The 21,505-nt window shown below is 39.7% G+C and overlaps 1 protein-coding gene across 1 annotated transcript in view; it reads left to right on the top strand.

Annotated features, from left to right (window-relative positions):
- Window positions 1-21,505, top strand: part of MEI4 (meiotic double-stranded break formation protein 4) — a 154,181-nt gene that overhangs the window by 36,918 nt on the left and 95,758 nt on the right. Inside the window, exon 3 of the mRNA XM_006772205.2 lies at window positions 21,368-21,498. Coding sequence (XP_006772268.1) covers window positions 21,368-21,498 — 131 coding nt within the window. The remainder of the gene's footprint in view (window positions 1-21,367; window positions 21,499-21,505) is intronic.

Here is a 21,505-nt window from a genome sequence, read left to right on the forward strand (position 1 = left end):
TGACAGCAATGGCATCCGGGAGGTTGTTCAGCTGTCTGGTCTAATTAGCATATTGTTCTTTTATTATTATAGATTAATGCCAACATGCTAAGAATGGTGAAGTAGTAGGATAAGAAGAACCTGGGCCCTTCTCAACATTGCTGAGAGGTCAAAGCAACTCTAGGCTTACTTTATAAGGAATTTTAAGAAAGGTCAACAATGGTTTAGGGCATTGTTATCCATGTATTCTCTTCCTTGTATCTGAGCACATCCTAATTTATGGGGGGGGGAGGGGTCATGAATAAATTAGAACAACACTAAATTTTTCTCCCAAGAATCTTCTTAATCTACAGTGGAGAAAATTAAAGAGAAAAACTGTGTTCTTTAATCTAGAACAGTTTCTTAAAGATGGCTTCATGATGTTGGCAAGGATTTCATCTAGGATTGAGGTGGTGGGTGTGCGAGACCCAGAGCGTAGAGATAGGCCAGGCAGGTGTTAGTGACTATTAGTGACTATTCTTCAGTGTTGACTAGGGATTGAAGGTGCACGGTGTCAGGAGCAGTGCCGTGTTGAGTGTGTGTGTGTGTGTGTGTGTGTGTGTGTGTGTGAGAGAGAGAGATATTGGGGGCGGGGAGAGACAGGCAAGGGGAATCTGGAGTTTGCTATGATACTTGTATAGTAATTTGGCATTCACAGGAGGGAAGTAGATGGATGAAGTGTCAGGTATGTGCTTTTCCCCTTTCAATGTTATGTACTCAGTGTGTCTTTGGAAATGATAGATAGGCTACTGGAGGAGTAACTGGCTAGAGTAAAGAGAAAGTATGAGAAATTCAAATTAAATGAATTCATTGCTTTATTTGTGAAGCTCATTGAATACAGAGTAAGTGTGGTGGTTGTGTGCAGAGCAGTACAATTAGTTTAGGATGAATTTAGCTCATCTGCTAGTAAGATTGGGTCCTGTGAAACAACCCATCCAATCAGATGGCTTTGGGAGCACCCCTACCCTTCTAGCTGACAACGCTTAGGGTTGTTCACCTCCTCCCTGCTGTGCCCTTTGAGTGCTTTATATCCTGAAGACTGAGTCCTCAGTGTCCCTTTGCCTTCCCTAGCCCCAGCCTCTTGGCTTATGTGAGTGTGGACTTAAGAAAAGGTTTTTAGCTACTCTGCTGTTGACCAAGGGTCAGAACAGTGGCTGGATTTAACAGCTGCCCATGTGCACCCCCTCAGACCCAGCATTGGACCTTGCCTTTCTCTCCTGATGCTTACTTCTCTGGCCCAGGCCACTCGGCCTCTGCCCCGTCTCTTTGTTCTCGCCTTGTCCCAGACCATGTACTGAGGAGACAAGGCAAACAATGGCCTTAACAGCTCAGCACTTACATGCTGGAGCACTCACAGTTTTACAGGTGCTGAAGGAGCATGAAAAATGAATGCATAAGCATTTCCTTCTTAGTTTTCACATAGGGCTTCTAATATAAATTGTCAAATATAATGATAGATGTTTACTTAAAATTGCAGTTGATTTAAAACACATATGCATAATGTACATAAACATTCGAGAATGTGCCCTTAATTTAATATTGGTTCTAATGAAAGGCTCCCAAACAAAATAGAAACAGGCTCATAGATGTGGAGAACAGGCTGATGGTTGCCATAGGGTAGAGGCAGGGGGTGAAAAGGTGAAATGAAAAAAATAAAGAAAAGAAAAAGGTGGAGTGATTAAAAAGTACAAATTGGCAGTAACCAAATAGTCCTGGGGGTGTAAAGTACAGAATAGGGAGTATAGCCAGTAACACTGTAATAACTATGTATGGTGCCAGGTATGCTTGAAATATTGGGGAGATCACTTTGTAAAGTATATGATTGTCTAACCACTGTGCTGTCCACCTGAAACTAATACAGAATAATATTGAATGTCAACTGTAATTGAAATTAAAAAAAGGAAGGGCTCCAAAATAAATTATATAGGTAATTATACATTAGATATGTTTTCTTCATTATATAAAAAGTGAGTTATTCTTTCGAAATTAGAGATCACCAGCATACAAAGAAATTAAAGTTAAAAAAACTCAGAACATTTTGTAAAGGCTTTAACAGTGACAAGGCAATAATTTAGAAATGTAAACATCGTGGTTATTATAACAAGAGCTGACTCTGGTAAGGAGGGGGTGTGTGGAGATAGAGCATAAGAAGGGCCAGACAAGCACTGGAGTAGATGCTGGGCCCGAAGGAATCCAGGAGCTTCAGAGGCTGGGCCTAGGTGAGGGCAGGCGCGCACCCAGCGGTATATAGTGTTCCAGTGGGAATCATCAGTCCTCCCAATCTCTTCCCTGCACCAGGCTCTGAATCTCACTGCATGGTACAGCCGTCTTCCTTGCCTCGCTGGGTTCTAGGAAAGTATGTATCTTGAATGCCTGGGTAACCCCCTTGATGGGTTTGACTTTACTTTCTGTGTATCTCTGGATTCTCTCACCTTGCCTCCATCCTTCCTTTCCTCTTCCCTTCCTAATAAGCACCCATGTGTCCCATGATAGAGGATTCCGAATATGTCTGTGAAGTTGTATGAGACAGCCCCCCCCTTTTGTTTTGTTTTTCAGGAAAAACATCCTTTTTCTTATATTGATCTCAAGTAATTTAAAAGACACCTTGTAAGGCAGTTTTTGGATAGGAAATGCAGTGTGCTGTCTACTAGAACAGTAGGAAACCTTACATTCTGATTAAACTATGCTATTATACCAATCCTTAAGGAGTAACATAACTAAAAAGTAAATGTACTGCTATGTATTAATGCTAGCGTGTTATAGACAATAAGACAAAACATGTTTACACATGAAGTTTTTTATCATGCACTTGGAACTGTGAACACACATACTTGCATTATATTCTGGATTGTACGGAGAGCTAAACTCTCTAACCTGATGTGAAATGAATTTGAATGAATTCCTAAATGAAATATAGAGACGAGGCACATTTATCAGTAACCGTGGTACAAAACCAGCAGTGCTGGGGAGTGAACCTCTGTGGAGGGAGGTCCAATGTGTGGGACCATGTGGGTTCTTCTGTGGCTGTGAGATAGCACTCATTATAAGGGCGGGCATTATACATTTCTTATACCGCAGGTAAATGGTGGTCTTGTCAGTGGAATCTCCTGTTTTGGAAACGTGGGTTTTAAAATTTAAATTGTTCATAAGCATTTCTTAGGGCTAGTGAGGCAATGAAACACATCAGAGAGTGCCTCCGCTGTGGGACGTGCGTGCTGTGCAGGAGACACAGGCGGTGAGCTGCTCTCAGCCACTGAGCAAGCCCGTTGTTTCCACAGCATCAATTACTGGATGGTAAGCATATGATAATTTTTCTTGTTTTTGGTCTCTCACATTTCTCTTAGAGTCAGAGAGAAACATTGCCTGTGTGTCTCTATCTCTAATACATTTAGACTATGTCTGCCGATGTTTGTGCTTTGAAATAAACAAGAAAAAGATTGTTTCCAGAGAAAACTGATTCTTATGCTTTCAAAATCCTAGCTCTAAAAATTCCTCATTACTCTTTTAATTAATAAGTCACATGAACAGACAGGCTTGCTTTTGTGCCCTCCCTCAGTGCTTGATTCAGTGTGATCTTACACAGGGTAGTTCTTCAAAGGTGTTTCTCAACTTGATATTCAAATTACCATCTCCGATTAGGCTTGTAAATATTTGTAGTGTAAATAACTCACGAGCTCAAGTGGGATTGTCTATGTGAAACGTAATGTAATACATACATTTTACATCAGTTTGATGTAGCCACTTGCTGAAAAAGTAACTGGTAACAATTTAAAAAATGCTTCCTATCCTATGTACTATTGCAGAATTTTGACATCTTTCCTCCCTTCCATTGTTATTCTAATAACAGATACCTTTCCCCTGGTATTTAGTATAATTTGTTCATTCTTTCTGGTATAATAATATTTTTGATAGAATGACCTTATTCTTTGACCCTTTCATAACAAATTAGATGGCACTTTGCATATTTTAATACCTAATTTTGCTATTTTTGCTATTGTGCCTTTAATAACTGAAGTTATTTCTACCTGTGTATTTTGTAAAGTATTTATCCTCATCTGATTATTTTTTATCCTGTGAACCGCAAGGCGTCTCATCATATCTGTAATTTCCAGGCAGGAGTCAATCCAAAGTAGGACAAGTCCATGCTGGTGGGCTGCTTTGTGTGGCTGCACAGCTCTGATGTCTGAGGAGCTGGGCCCAGAGAAGCACGGGCCTCGGTGATCTGTTCTTTTCCGGGCCCTCTGAAACTTCTCTTAAACAAGTGCCTTGTCCTTGCATAGACGTCTGCGGAGGTGGACACAGTGATGACAAACTTAGCTGCTCACTTGCTTTATAACAGAAAATGTGGTTATATGTGAATCGTTTGTACCTGTGTGAAAAAGAGAAGTACCATTAATCAAACCTGCAGTTTAAATTAAGTATGTTTTTAAGTTTAAGCCACTTTCTGAAAGGCTTTGCCTCTTCAGTGTTGATCAACACCGGCTAAGCTCCAGGCAGTGGCCTTGATGCTGTCTGTGTGTCAGGATCACTGGGAAGCTGTTAAAAATCCTGATGCCTAAATTGCACCCCAGACCAATTGTGTCAGAATCTTAGGAGGTTGGGCAGAGGCATCGGTATTTTTTCATGATCCCTAGGTTATTTTGAAATACAGCTAGGACTGAAGAACATTGGTTAGAGGTAGACTTTTATTTTCTACTAGAGGCCCAGTGCATGAAAATCGTGTACTCGGGGGGAGGGGTGTTTCTCAGCTCAGCCTGCGCCCTCTCACAAGTCCCGGAACTCTTGGGGGCTGTCCTACTGAAGGCTTAGGTCCACCCTTCTCCCCCACCCCACCGGGGAGGGGGCCTAAGCTGTCAGTTGGACATCCTTAACACTGCTGTGGAGGTGGGAGAGGCTCCTACCACCACTGCTGCACTTGCCAGCCATGAACCCAGCTCAGGGCTTCTGGCTGAGCAGCGCTCTCCCTATTGAAGCACACTGACTACCAGGGGGAAGCTCCTGCATTGAGTGTCTGCCCCCTGGTGGTCAGTGAGCATCATAGCAACTGGTCGTTCCGACATTTGGTTGATTTGCACATTAGCCTTTTGTTATATAGGATGTTCAACTCAAACACCTTTATTAACAGCTTTAATTACTAATCCCACTTAGTTTTAATCCCCTATTTTATTGGATTAATCTATTGGAGTATTTAGTACACTGTAGTTATTTATTGGAAAGTAGAAAACAATAATTGGCCCTTTTGCGGGGATACATTTGATTGTAGACTTAGTCTACACTAATTTACTTCAGTCTGAAATTTGGGATCATGGATGACACTGTGGGAAGGGAGTGTTGGTGTGTGGGCAGCTGTGGGGAGGGCAGTTCAGTTGTTTATATGCATGTTTGGATGTGCTGGCGGCACAGCTGGTTTGGAGTTTGGTCTTTGGTGGATCTCGAGCTTCTTTGTGTGAATAGTTAACTATAAAATGAAAACTGGCACTTTTTCCAACCTCCTTTTTCATTCTGTAAGGATAAATAATAGTAGTAGACAGCTTCTTCCAGCCTCCAAAGCAATATCTGAAGGCATTATCATTTTAAAAATTAGGGAATACTTGCATTTCTTTTCTTCTTTCAATTATTTTTAGTAATATTTTTATTGACTTTAGAGAGGAGAGAGAGAGAGAGAGAGAGAGAGAGAGGGAAAAGAAACATCGATTGGTTGCCTCCCGAGAGAGAGAGAGAGAGAGAGAGAGAGAGAGAGAGTGAGAGAAACATCAATTGGTTGCCTCCCACATGTGCCCTCACTGGGGATTGAACCCACAACCTGGGTATATGCCCAGACCGGGAATCAATTCTGCCACCTCTTAATGTATGGGACAATGCTCCAACCACATGAGTCACATGGGCCGGGCTCTTGAGTCAGTATTATTTGTTTGTTATAGTATATAGCTTAGTAATAATTTGTGGCATGCTTTTCAAATGCACCTTTTTATGTTATTGCTCTGTTTACTACACTGTTCAGGGTCCTTGAGTTATTCAGCAGCCCGTGGTAAGAGAAAATGCCTCTTCAGAAAGCAGCCAGTATCTTTCCTCCCTTTCATTTACATGTTGCAGGTGGTTTCCCATATTAGATGGCTATGAAATCTTATTGGCAATACTTTGGTATATTTTTGGGAAATCTTATATCAACTGATGTAGAGACATTCTCTATTGCATGGTTTATAAGTAAGTCTTTAGTTGAGAGGGTACTTAACATATATACACACACAACTAATAGTGCTTTAGTTAAAATTTCACTAAAACCATTGTGGCAGCATGATCTTAATTCATGGATTCTGATTTTAATTCTGTTGACTTTATCAAGAATTCTCGGCTATTAAAATTACTTAGTATATTAGCTTTTGGGTAGTTCTGTAGTAAATTCTTTTCCCTCCAACTAACTAAAATTTCCTATATTTCCTGGAGATGAGTAGACACTCAGGTTTTATGGCACGAACATTTTGAGCCTGTATGTTTACCAGAAGACATCTTGGAAATTGTAAATAGACACGATGTGATTGTAACATCCATTATGACAGCATGTTTGAAAGAGGAACAGGAGAATGCCTAGAGCACCATGCTCAATATAAAACATTTTTCTACACTGATGAGTGGTCATCATCAAGGTCTAGCACCCAGTAGTTACTCAGTGATTAATTTAAGAACGAACATGCATGAATGAATGAAGAAAGAACCTCCAAAGGGAGAGGAGGTATTATTGGAGGGGGAAAGGGTTGCTGAGGACATATTTTGGACATAGAGTTTTTTTATTGGAAAGAGCATGGATTTTGGAGTTAAATGAATCTGGGCTGAATCTCAGATCTACCCCTGTTTGCTAAGCTTTTTTCTTTACATCCCAGGAGAATCACTTTCCCCCTCTGTAAAATAAGGATAAAGTGGAGGAGGAGGAGGATAATAACAGACAATGGTGAGGTTTGATGGGAAATACTTGGCACCGAGCTTCCTGACACATAGATAAAAATAAATAAATAAAGACTAGCTGCCTTCCTCCTTGGCCTTGATGCTCTGATGGAATTGCCCTTGAGCCTTGGGTTTTCCTTTTGTTTTTGTTTAGTTCTATCTCGCAAAGTCCTGGATCTAGCTGTTTTAGCAGCTTATACAGGTGGGAAAGGGAAGAACGAGGGTTTAAGGGTATGTGTATTTTGCTTTCCAGTAGTAAAACCGAATGACTGGCATCACGGCCACATTCTCAGTTTTAGTCCAGTAACAAAAGTAGAAGGTCCTCAGTGTGTTGCAGGCCTGGCCATCTGAGTAGGAATGTAGCTGTCATCCTGTTTAATTACTTTGGGAGTTACGTTAATGGAACTTGATTTCCATTCTCTACTCTGTTTCATAAAACGTTCTAATCTGAGTTCTAGTCTTTTGCCCTGATTTCCCAATTATATAACTTTCAGTGTTCTTATTCTTCCACAGAAAGCCCTATGAGTTCTCTCTCTTCTATAAAATATCATTCTCCTATTCCAGGAGTTCCCTGTAGCTTAATGCCACCCTTTTGCTTCTTCTGCAATTTTCCTCACAATTAAGAGTGTGTTTTAAACAGTGGATAGCTTTCTGTTGTCTAGGGACAGATTACATTCACAGCCCTTCCCATTGTGAACCCAGACTTTCTTTTCAGACCTGCATCCTACTCTACACACCTCTGCATTCCCTGTGTTCCAGCTACCCCTTCTACGAGCCATTGCCCATGCTCCTTGCCTCTTGGTCATGCTCTTTCCTGATAGGAAAGACCTCTCTAATAAAAGCTTTGTGAGCCCTTGACACTCATATTACATGAAATCTTTCTTGATTTTTCCTAGTTTGAACTAATTTCTTTGTATTTTTAGAGCATATCATCTGCACCTGTGCTTGAACTAATGCCTCTTGACCTATTGTAGAGCTAGTTATTGGCCTTTTTCTTAGTCCTTTGATGATAGGAGGCCATACCTCATTTACCATTTGAGTCCTTTTAGCCCCTTTTCCAGTGCCTTTATATTGTAGCATTGCATACATATAAGCTCTGTGAAATGGTCTATTCTGGCAAGGCAGAATATATTCTGTTTGGCTTATTTTCTCTGAAAAATGTGTGCTCATTTTATTTTTTAATGGTAAGAGATTGTGCTGCTCTTTTGGTCTAGTTGATTTAATTTCCTCAACCACTTATTTTTACAATGGCTGATGGATGAATCAACTGTAATATTGAAGCTATGCTGTACTGCTTTATACTCAGCCTTGCGAGTTATGAAAACCAGAACCCCTGAGAAAGCACTTTATCTTCAGGAATGTAACAATAGTAAAATCAGTAGTAATGAGTTCTGCTTGGTTAGAAATAAGGTGATTGCTTGCAGAAAATTGATTTTGAGTTCTCCCTCACAAGAATATATTTTAATCATAATCCACATGTAATGACTGACTACTGAGCTCTCTCTGGCTACACCTCTTTTTCAGAATTAAGGATATTTTTACATGATGTCCTTATGCTAGAGAACAGACTCTACAGAATTAAGTGTATGACTTTTGGCCATACCCATGGTTTCTTACAGAGTTGTCATTCAGGCTTTATTGTCAGATAGACTATACCTAAAGGAAAAAAAAAGAATGTTAGCTATGGAAATGCATACGTCCCTGGACTGTGAATGATTCTTGGTCTTCATAACAAGCCTGTGATTAGTTCATATACTTAGGGCATCTGATGAACTATTATGTCATTCTTCAAATATTTTATTCCAGAGTGAAATGAAAGACATTTAATTCTGAGATTGAAAATTGTCCAATTACAGTATTTTTCTATTTTTGAATTGTCACTCAGTTTAGGAGTATTGCCAATATTTTAAAATAGTCTTGTGAGCTTTTAAAGAAAAGAGTCACTTATGTTATCCCATAGTGAAATAATCTTTTCACCTCTGAGATTGCATAACACTTTTCTTGTAATGCTGTTATAACATTTAGCGAAATTGCTGCACACCCACCTCCTGCCTGGCTCCATGCTAAGTGCTTAGGATACAGTGGTAAGACAGATGTGGTGCCTTGTCTTTGGAGTTTAAGTCTCAGGCAGAAGACAGCTAACAAACATAATAAGTTTTATGGGAGTCCTTTTCAGAGGAATTTGATTTCATCTAGAAAGTCAGAAAAGGACTTCCTAAGGAGGAACATTTAAATTCAAATCTGGCCGAAACCGGTTTGGCTCAGTGGATAGAGCGTCGGCCTGCGGACTGAAGAGTCCCAGGTTCGATACCGGTCAAGGGCATGTACCTGGGTTGCGGGCACATCCCCAGTGGGAGGTGTGCAGGAGGCAGCTGATCGATATTTCCCTCTCATTGATGTTTCTAACTCTCTATCTCTCTCCCTTCCTCTGTAAAAAATAAAAGGGGAACATCCGGCCTGTGGGCCATATCATTTGGTCTGACCAAGCCCAGGCAACCACAGGCGGGACTCGAAACTCAATAAATCTAGGAGCTTTTTTCCCAGCAGCTTAATTTTTGAATTGCTAATTTGTACTCCCTTCCTCTGTAAAAAATCAATAAAATACATTAAAAAAATAAAAATAAATAAATATTAAATCAAGTGACCAGGAGTTCATTCATTCATTGTCAACTTTGCTGAGAGAAGAATATATATATGGAAAACCCATACACATGCAAAAGGCAGTAAGTTTCATGACTGTCAATGGAAAGGTAACTGTGGGTGTGGTTAGGAAACTTTAAGGGAAGAGAGAGCCTGTGAATGAGGCACTGAATGTCAGCAAGCCAGAGTGTATTCCCCACAAAGGGAAGCATATCCTGAGGCTGAGTGTGGTGTGTTGTCCCAGAAGACAGGATTTTTTAAGGAAGCTTGGACTTTATTTTTCCAATAATAAGGCGACATTAAAAGGTATGGATTAAGACTGGGTGTTAATCTAGCAACAGGGCGCTGCATGTAAGAGAGGGGAAGACACTGAAGGCAGAAAAGCCTGGTAGGCGGTGGTAGGTAGTCCACGCAAAAAATGAAAAGAACATGGACTGGGATCCTGGCAAGGGGAATGAAAAAGTTCCAAAGGTCCATTTTGAAACAAAAAATATGCAGCTTATTGAAAAACTGAGAAGCTTTAGGGAGAGAAGAAAAAGAGAGTGCTCAAAAGGAATTAAAAATATTGAAAATTGGCCCTTTGAAGAAAGAACTTTTTATTTAGCAATGATAACAGTGATGCATGTATATGTTATGTGTTGGTTTTGTTGACTCTGAGGTCAAACACATTTTGTATTTTGAGAGGGAAAGGGAAAACATATTTAAGGAACCAATGCCTTGTAATTTTGTTTGGTGCCTGCAAAATCCATATTCTGACAGCTCTTGGAGTGACATCTCCATATGAAAAGGAGTGGTGATTTCTGAGCCCAGCAGGGTCTTTGAGGATCCTGGGGCAGAGTGCCTTCACCAGAGTCAACAGAATTTATGAGGATTCCTGCACCATGGGGAGATAATAGGTGAATACATCAAAGCTCTGCAAGGCACAAGGAACATGACTGGCGTGTCTGATGGGGGACACATTCTTGTTAGTCACGAGAACTGAAGATTAAAGGGGATTTATGAATGTTTTTTGTATCCCCGGACAACGTGGTTATTTCCTTGAAGAAGCCTAAGTTATTTGAAGATATATGTTTAGCAGTTACCTGGGGACAGAATGAACTGTTACTAACTCTGAAAATTAATAAGAAGGGACATTGGAAGGTAGTAATGCCCACTCTGGGCATAAATAAAATCATATTTTAAGTGCTACTAGAAAAGTAACTTTGCCTGAGTTTTTTAAGGTTTTCCCCTCTGCTTCATAGAAGACAATTTCTTTAGTATCTTTGATCCTAGTTTTGCACAATAATTTTTTATAGCTTTTCAACAAAGCCTACATTCCATGGACTGGTTTTGATACGTCAGATTTAAATAAATAATAAATAGATAAGATAAAATCTTGAAACCAGAACTCTAGCCACGAGTTACTATATAAGACAGGCCTTTAAAAATGTTCTGGTCAGCGTAAGTTTTTATCCCTAGGAATGCAGCTGATCTTGGGACGTCCCTGTAGTTTTCTGAATTATTTTTATCTGAACAGATGTGTATCAGCTAGACAAATATGTACCTGGCTCCATATCAGGCAATTCAGTGACCACATACAGGTCAAACTGCAATTATAGATTTTATAAGTTGCAAGGTACCTAACAATAGATGAATGTAATTTGGAGAGTGGAATGAAAAGGTAAAAAAAAATTAGAAGGTGAATTAAAATTAGAGACTTAATGTTCTTGTTCATGTGTGATATTGTGAACATATAGTTTATGCAGAAAGTTAAAAAAACAACAACACACACATATTTTTTCAGCATAATACAAGGATCTTCTAAAATAGCCCATATCATCAGTAAACACTTAAATGTATGATATTTAATCAGTACTGAGCTTGACTTTCAAGATTAGAAAAGAAGAAAAAAGTTTTACTTGCTCATTATGACTTTATGGTCTGGTTAGAGAGGCAAGATCTCCTGAGACAGACACAATAAAAATATTATATATGAGCTATATAGTTTTGGTTATATTTATTCATGGTCATTTGTTGATTAGTTGCTTCATTGTTTTCAAAAAAAAGGAAAAAATACACCCAGTGATTTCTGGAGACCCAATAGTAGAAGATAGGAGAAAAATAGTATTTATATCCCAGTGGAGGAGACAGGTAATAACATGTAAACCAATAAGCAAGAAAAAAATCTGAGAGTGTAAAAGGCTGTGAGAAAAACAAATGAGGTTGAAGTGAGGAGTGCCTGGGAGTGGGGCAGGGCTGCTACTGTAGACAGGGTGGCAGTGAGACCTCATTGAGAAGGAGGCCTTTGAGCTGACTCCTGCCCCGGCAGTGTCATCTGGGTGGCCCCGAGGAGGCAGCACCTAGCCGGCATCAATGAGCAGAAACAAGCCAGTGGCTACACAGCAGAGTGAGTGAGGTGTAGAGGGCAGGGGATGAGGCCAGAGAGTGGACAGGAATGCAGATTATGTAGGGCTGTTCTAGTAGGAACACTTTGATGAGCATTAAGCAGGAGACTTAAACTTCTTGCTCTGGCTGCTTGTGGAGAATGTAAGAGGGAGTAGGAGCAGGACTTCTGGGTAGGCATCCCAGGCTGTGGTCCGTAAGGGAAGCTGACGGGCTTAGGACAAGGCAGGAAGGACACAGCTAGAATAGATAAAGCTCCAGTTCTGCAGAATAGGACATAAACTGACAAAGGTGAACCCTGAAAAGGAGTGGAATCCAGCTGAACTTGGAAATATTAAGCATAAATTAAACATTTCCTGTAGGGAGGAAACAACATTTCTGGGAGGTTTGAAGGTATGATTGGAGATGGCATGAATGGGACACAGACCACTTCTCTGCTACCTAAAGAAAGCAGAACAGATAAATTAATCTAGTAGTTCTCACACTAGAGCCACTTGGGAAGCTTTAAAAAATAGTGATATTTGAGGCCCACCCCCGAGATTCTGATGTACTTAGGTTGGGCTGTGGTCTGGTATTGGAGTTTAAAAAAGTTCCTAAAATCACTGTTAACATGCAAGTAAGGTTGAAAACCACCCATGTAAAATCTCTCTAAACTAGGAGATTTCGAGCCTAGCAAGAAACAAGTAAAGCAGGCTTAGTGCATGGGTTTGGGAATAGAGAAAAGCATTGTTCTTGAAACTTGCTCAATTATGAGACTCACATGAGATGTTTATTTAAAATACAGGTTTCTGGAGCCCTCCCTAATTCCCTGTGCCTAGGAATACTTAATTTTAGTATGTTCCACTTAAGCGGATGTACAGGTGGGGAAACATTGCACTGGATAAAAGACCTCCGTGCTTCTGATTTTTGATAAAGTGAGCCAAATGGACACATTCATGGGTATGAATGTCAACCTCAATTGTCTAAGGGGGGCTCCGGGTATCAAGCCAGCTTAGAGTTAACATCTTGGCAGTATAGATGTGAGCAGTTGGAACTCTGTGGTCAAGAGCTGAAATCAAAGCAGTGGATCCAAGGGATGGTGGGAAACAAATTCAGGCAAATTCTTTGGAAGAGGCTTGGTCAGTAAGAGTTTAGAGATCTGGGGGATCTCAGCAGGCAAGGTAATTGGGGCTAGATTGTAGAGAGCTGTGTGGTTTGGCATTCACAGCATTGGGAGGCTAATTAATGTGGTGTATTGCTGCCATAGTAATTACCTGTTCCACATGGTGTTCATAACATCCACACACTGATGAATGGAAGTTATGCAGGTGGATTCATTGGTTCACTTGGCAGAGTGCTGTACTTTTGAGGGTTTGATGTTATTCTGTAGGGCTGGCTGTGATATTGGCATCACAGTATAAGAATCCACTGTCTCTCAACCTGATTCTGTCTGTGAGGAAATGGAATTAGGACTGTTTTTTTTTTTTTAACCTATCCCACTCATCTTTGCCCCATAAATGATTGAATCCAAAGAGTGATTGCTGCTGCTTACCAGCTCCTCATTTTGTCTTAATAACTCTTCCTTTAGAGAAATTCTTTTGTTCATACATTCAGTCCCTTTTTATTCAGTAGCTATTAGCTACAAACAGTGTAGATAATACAAAGAGAGAAGGTCCATGCCCTGCCCTTATGATCACAACATAGACTGTTGTGATCATAAGTCACTGTTCATAGCCACTAAGACTCTGTGGTCCAGAAAAAGATACTGTCGTTCAGAGGAGAAAGCGAGTGATTATTTTGCTTTAGAGAACAGGACTTTGGAAAGGATTTTTGGGGGGAGGAAGTTGCTGACCTTGAAGGATGGGTAGGATTTAGAAAGCTATGGGAACTAGGATATTTCAGTCAAGAGGGAACTGTGTAAAGTACAACACAGGACTCTACGGGCAAATGGCTTAATTGACTGCAGCATCTAGAGCATGAAGTGGTGTTCTGGACAATAAGATGCAAAACTAGCTTGGAGCTTATTAAGAGGCATGACAGCCAGTGGAAAACACGCTTTATTCTGTAGGCGACCAGGAGCTTTGGAGATTTTTCAACAGGGAAATTAACATGTATGGGGTGTGCACTAGGCGCGTGCCAAGCAGTATGCTTCCTGCAAGTGATTTCTGTAGGTGGCCTGAGGGGTAGGTTATTTAGGCAGAGTAATTGGGTGGTTGTGTTTAGAATTATTTGGAAGAGGAAGGGACTGGAGACGAGAACATCACTGTCACAGCCAGGTCTTACCTGTAATTATTTAAGCATGGGGAAAAAAAGAGGTGACATAAAAGAGGTTTTTATTTATTGAGTAAATATTTATTGAGCTCTTACACCACATTCCAGGCTCTGGTATATGGCCACAAACCAGGCAGTCCAAGACTGTCATAGAGTGCTCATTCTTGTGGGTGAGACAGGTTATACCAGCAGGAAATGATCGGGCAGTGTAAAGTGAGATTCAGAGAATTAAAACAGGAAGATATGACAAAAACAAAAAATATTTTGGTGGCTTTTTAAAAATAATTTATTTTATTATTTTTTAATCCTCGAGGATATTTTTCCATTGATTTTTTTAAAAGAGAAAGTAGAAGAAGGAGGGAAAGACAGTGAGAAACACATCAATTGGTTGTCTCCTGCACATGCCCTGACCAGGGCCTGCGTCGGAGAGAAGCCTGAAACCAAGATACAGTGGGGCCTTGACTTACGAGTTTAATTCGGTCCGTGACGGAGCTTGTAACTCAAATTACTCGTATGTTAAATCTTAAAGTGAACGAGTGAGACACGTGATGCTGGGCTGATGTTGTGGCGTTCACTGTGACGTTCTATGCGCCAACTAGCGGTGGAGTATCTGAAGTTGGCTCGTAACCCGAATTTTAGCTCGCAACTCAAAGCAAAAAATCAGCCTAGAGAAGGCTCATATCTCAAAATATTAGTTAGTCGGGACACTTGTAAGTCAAGGCCCCACTGTACATGCCCTTGACCGGAATTGAACCCGAGCCCCTTCGATCTGCAGACTGACACTCTATCCACTGAGCCAAACCAGCGAGGACTATTTTGGTGGCTTCTTTAGCTTGGGTGGTCAGGGAAGGCCTTTCTGAAGGAGTGACATTTAAACAGACACTGGAATGATAATGAGTAACCAGTCTTGAGAAAATTGAGGTGGGGTGTGGAGAGCATATGAGGGAACGTTTAATGCAAAACCCCAAAATGGGAACAAACTTAGTATACCCAAGGAACAGAAAGGTGAGACAGGATTAATATTACTTGTCAGTGGAATGTATATGAGGTTCAACAAAGAGTCAGAGTTGACTCTTAGTTTTCAAATGTTCAAGAGGAAGAGTAGTAGTACTGTTATTTGGAAATTGGACCAAGTTTAAAAGTGAAGGATATGACTTGTTTTGACATACGAGGTTTAAAGTGGTGAGACCAAGTCATGTCAAGATACCTAGGGACTTGAGCATGGGAGAGGAGGTAGGATTGGAGATAGAGATTTGGGGGTCATCTGCTTAAAAACACTATTAGAGGCTGTAGGAAAGTTGAGGACATCCAGGAAGCTGGAACAGGGGAAAAAAGCCAAAGGCACAATGATGAGCAGGGTTTAAATTGGCAAACTAGAAGATGGTTTGGGAGAGAGAGATGGGGGGAGCTAGAAAATTTTAGAGTTTGAGCACCTGAAAGCAGGAGGCAATATATTGTCAAGTAGTCCTGAACCAAGCATACAAATACAACAACCAATACTCTGTTTTGTGAACCTCATGCAGTGAAGACAATTCAGCTAAGACATATCATACCATTAGCTTGGAATTTCATGCATTTGACATTGCTTCTCCCTTGGTGTATTCAAAGTTAGAATTGCGACATGCTGCTAGAGAGGGATTAATCAAAACTGCAGCCTTTTCGATCAGCATTTCTCAAATATGTTTTACAGTAGGCTAAAATATATCCTTACAGATGCAGAAGACAAACAGTTGCTTTAAAGTGATTTTTCCCCTCCAGATGAATTGTGTAGTACTTTAACATTGCATTTCCTGTTTGACCACCAGGTGGCGTAAACATTACTTTTATTCTATGTATCCCTACATGTGATTATTATTAATGCTAAGAAATCATAGTTGGTAGTGATGACCTTTCAATGAATTGAAAAGATGCTATTTGATTTTACTTTTTGTTAGTATATATGCAACAAGTATTTAGACCACCAACCATGTAGAAGGGTAGGCATTAGGCAAAAGAAAATACCCAGTGTAGTACACTCTGTCTGCCCTTAAGTAGGTTTACAGTCATGACTATGTGAAACACAGAGTTTATTCTTGTATTATTATTCATTAATTATTGTATTATTTTCCATACAAACAACTGTAAACCTACTTTTGCCACACCCTGTATTTACTGAGCATTTAATGTGCGCTAGACTGTGCTTGATTAGTGTGTTTTATCTCTTTCAAATCTAATGACAAGCATGTTAGATCATATCCAATGGCTTGGAGAGAAATTATAGTCCTCAGTCCCTTCAGCCCAATAAGAAGTTAAAAGAGAGCCCTGGCTAATGTGGGTCAGTTGGTTGAGCATCATCCTGTGCACCCAAAGATTACCAGTTAGATTCCCGGTCAGGGCACATGCCCAGGTTGCAGGTAAGGGTGTGTGTAGAAGTTTCTCTGTCATCAATGTTTCCCTCTGTCTCTGACTCTTTCTCCCCTTATCCTTCTCCTATCTTCCACTCTCTCTAAAATCAATTAAAACATTTTTTTTTTAAAAAAGAGAGAGACTTCTGCTTCACCTTAGTTTCTCCTGGAAAAATGGGAACAGCAGAAAGCTGCAGTATCATATCTCTATTTTCTCCTCCCTCTTTTGGGTATGATGTTTTGTTAGCCATGCTTTGAGATTTATGATTAGAAAAGTCATCCAAGCAAATGAGTAGAAGAGTCTGTATGTAATTTGTAAGACTTATTTAAAAGAGACAAGAGTATATTACTGTCCTTTTCCATGCTATATATTACTCAAATAAGCTTGGGTATTTAAAAATCTTGTTTGTATGAATAAATATATTATTAATGATTATTGTCAGAGATTGTAACCTGTTAATATTCAGTATTACTGAAAATGTTTTCTCTAGAAAGCTTTTTTCTCCTCTTTCTCTTTTCCATCTTATAAGGATGTATTCAATAGTGATACTTACCCACTATTATTTACTGCACTAGTATTAGGCAGGGAGTGCTTTCTAATATGGAAGTGCTGGTTTCCAATGCAAACTCTGTTCATAGCCCTCAAAGTTTTCATTGAGAACAAATAGGAGAGGAAATAAATTGGTTATTGGTTATATATAAGAGGTAGTAGGTTCTATAAAAAGTATATTATTGGCTATTTGTTAACAAGTATTTTGAGACATTTTAAATGATTACTACAATAGCCAAATTCTTTCCGTCTGTCTATATATTCTATGTTATTTTTCTTATTTATAAACTCGTGGTTTGATATAAGTTGCAAAGGAATTGATCCTCTTAGTGAAGCTGAGCCTGCATTTCATTATCTCCCAATGTCATTATGAATATTAAAGGATGACAGAAGATCTGTCTGTCACAGCCAGCAGCAAGTGGTAGCACTAAGAATTTCTCCTGATAAGGTGTCTTCTGCAGGTGATGTTATTGTTCAGTGAGATGTCCACAAAGATTGCAAGAGACAGGACTTCTGCCGTTGAGGAGCTCATAAGCAAGTGGACAACATATAGAAATTGATGAATACTATAATGGAAATGTCCAGAAGCTGCTATGGAAAAACACAGGCTTCTTTTGTGTTTTTTTTTTTGTGTGTGTGTGTGTGTGTGTGTTTTGTTTTGTTTTGTTTTCCTGCTGTGGTTAGAACATGATTGGACTTGGAACTGAAGAATTGGTTTTACTTGCTCACTGTGTGGCTTTTCCCAGGCCTCTTAGTCAAGTTGAGCCCTCATTTCATTATCTCCCAGGGCTGCTGTTGGAAAAACAATTGAATTATGTGGTGAAACTACTTTGTAAAGTGAAATATGAACATCAGAGTTTTCTATTCAATTCAATAGAGTGACTTTAACACTGTAAGCCATATTGTATACAATCTCAGCGTCCTATCCCCACCCTAACCCAACACTAACCCAACCCTAACTCTAACCCTAACCCTAACCCTAACCCTAACCCTAACCCTAACCCTAACACTATCCTAGGCAGTTCCATAACCCTAACCCTAACCCTAACCCTAACACTATCCTAGGCAGTGCCATAACCCTACCCCTAGCCCTAACCCAAACCCTAAGCCTAACCCTAACCCTAACCCTCACCCTAACCCTAACCCTAAAACCCTAACCCTAACCCTAACCAACGCCAGAGCACAGGAATGGGTAAAACTACTCCCTTCGAGTGAGTACCTCTTGGTACAGGAAGGAGATGTTATTTGCCAAAAGGCACAGCAATGAGGACCAAAAAGCAGAAACAAGAAAGCAGATTTTTGCTTCCCAGTTTAATAGCTGGTAGAATTTATTTTATGAGTCTTCCTTAAAATCATCACCCATGAAATTCAGCTTACCTTGATGGGAAATTGAGCAGGTTAATGAAATATTTAAAGTGCGTTCACTTTCTTAGTGGAGCAACGGTTTGAATTCCCTAGAAGAAAAATATACTCTACCTGAATAATTACCATAATAACCACCCCCTCCCTTTACTTTTGTGAAGAATGAGATGGATGTGGTGAGAAGTCATTTTAAATGTTTATCCTTGCTCATAAGTAAAAGAAACTGTCCATTGGCTTAAATGAGCAGGCTGTCTTGCCTGGTTTAGTATAGAAATAGCCACATGTATTAGACACTTTGCGGATAGTTCACTGTCCTGGGTACCACCACATTTTTTTAACTTACTTCATTTCCTCCCTAACATGAAGTACAGGTAGGATAGTGATAATTAGCAAGCACACATTTGCACACCCGCAGTGATTATAGCAGGCACTTGTTAAGTGAATGATCTCTAAGTTAAAGCTCCGATTTTGTCTCATCAACTTCTAATTTTGCCGAAGGACAAAAGAGCAACAAGTGGAACCTCAGTTCTCAAACTTAATTCATTCCACAAGGCTGTTTGAGAAGGGATTTGTTTGGAAACTGAGTTATTTTTAACCATTAGAAATAATGTACATTGAATTAATCTGTTCCAGACCCACAGATGATTCCGTTTTAACCTTTTTAATGTATAGTGCATGTATAATGTATTGTTTAATCTATAAATAAACACTTCTTAAATTTATCAAGCTATCCCTCATAACCTAAAGGAATCCCTTTCAGCACTGGTTCCAGGGGTGTCTTTGAGGAGGTCAGGATGCAAATGAGGCATCTTCACTTTTTCACATATCACTGCCTCCTAAAGGCTGTCACTGGCTAACTGCTTTCCTTTATCCAAATCAACAGCAATTTTTCTACTTATTCTGTTGCCTTTGTTGTTTTGTGAGCGCTTTCACACCCTTAGCGACATTAGCACTCTTGATGGCCTCTTTATGTTTTAAAATTGCACTAATCCTCATTTGGCCAGCCACAAAAGCATTCTCCGCTTTGTTTGTTGCCTGAGAGACACTGCTTGCCATGCTGAGGTATCAGCATGAAAGGGTTGTCAGATTTAAAACTAAATTTTTTGTCCACAATCAAGACATTTTTTTCCATGAACATCTGGGTGGAGAACCAAAATGTTCCAGAAGGGAGACATTTGAAAACTGGGGTTGGGTTTCCAAATATATGGTGCTGCCTTGTTCAATCAGTGTCCCCCTGTCTCCAGCTTTAAAAAAAATAACTAACTTCTTAGGTGAGATGTCCTTTAACTTCCTATATGACAGGGGCATTTAAAAAATATTCCTATACATTCCCCCCATCTTTCCTTTAGCCTCAGAGAGAAAAAAAAAACTTCCCCATCACTAAGCACCCATCCACTAGCATCCTTGACTCAGTGTCCTCCCTTCTCTCAGGCCATGCCTCACCTGGCATTTTTATATTTTCTCATATCTCCAACACTTGCTTCTCTGTTCTTAGTCTGTAATTCCTCATGTTTCTCCTAATTTGTCAGGCACATTTGCCTTCAGTGACTCTCCAGTTTATACTTTCCGGATCCAAGTCCTCAAAAGTGTTACCATTCTTCCCTTGCTTTCTCCCCCTCCACTCTTCAGGCCATTGCATTCTGATCTCTCTCTACCTCCCTGACTCACCAAAGCTGCTATGGATGTGATCACTGGTGATAATCATTGACAAACAACAACAACCTTATTTATGTTTCTCATGGCATCTCTACCAAAGAATGATCTACACTTAGCAGGTTAAACCTTAACTGCAGTATTTCTCTAGCAGTGTCAGAGATTCTAGTGATTATAGACATCGTTTCAAGGATAGATAGATAGATAATTATAAATAAGTACACATACACATCTAAATTGTTTATTTTTATGTATAAGTGCATTGAATTACACTCTCTGTACACTTATAAATTCTAGGGTCCTTAATACAATTTAAAACATCTTTTATGACTTGGCCTCTTGATCTCCATCTTAATCTCTTGCCATATTTATTTATTTATTTATTTAGTAAAAGGAATGTCAGATTACTGTGGGTCCTTATATACACAATGCTTTTCTTTTTCTTCTTAAGCCTGTGCTTTTGTGCTTACCCTTTGGGTATATAGAGTTCTCTGTCTTCCTCCATTCCCCTAACTTTTAGCTTTGAATTTCTATTTATGTTTTATAAGTTAGCTCCAATATCACCTCTTCCAGAATGAACTAAGCTAACCAGGGTCCTTCTATTTGCATAGCACCCTGAACAAGTCTCTCTCTAGGTACACACCGTATTGCTTGTTGGACTCTACCAGATGGCAACCTCCTTCAGGTTTTGTGGTTTCTCCTCTGTATCTTTCAAGCATGGCGCACAGTTGAATGACAGATAGTGATAAAGATGAATCACCTTTACCTCCTACCAGTAAAGAGAAAAACCTTTTCCACAGTCAGCCTAGTCAATTTCTTTCAGTTTTTCATTTATTCAATTTTTACAGTGCTGCTTTAAAATGTTTAATGCATATCTATGTGCTTCATTTAGCACTTTAAATTAGAAAAGTCAATGTCTAGTTTTTATATCTTATAATATTTTATATTATTTTATAATATATTATAAAATTGTATCTTGTAATTCTATATAATATCTTATTGCTACAGTGTTGCTGTCTACATAGATGCATATGTGGAAAGCTTGTGCCTTTCTGCTTTGAATTACCCTCACTGTTCTTTATCACATCCTTGGGTTCTTATCTTTTGTTTTGCCCTGCCTGCATTTACTTCCTATTGCTTAAAAAGTCTCAGTACAGAAAGATTACACTTGTATTTCTTTCCATTTCAGGAGACTCACCTTCCCAGCTGCAGGCTCAGGAGCCTGGAAGTTCTGAAAATACATTAACTGGGCTGGAAGATTCTGGTTGTGATTTATCAAATGAGCAGAGAACTGAACCTTCAGAGGTGTCTCAAGATTTTGTGGAGA

This window comes from Myotis davidii, unplaced genomic scaffold, assembly GCF_000327345.1.
Source record: "Myotis davidii unplaced genomic scaffold, ASM32734v1 scaffold104, whole genome shotgun sequence".
Classification (NCBI taxonomy): Eukaryota; Metazoa; Chordata; class Mammalia; order Chiroptera; family Vespertilionidae; genus Myotis; species Myotis davidii.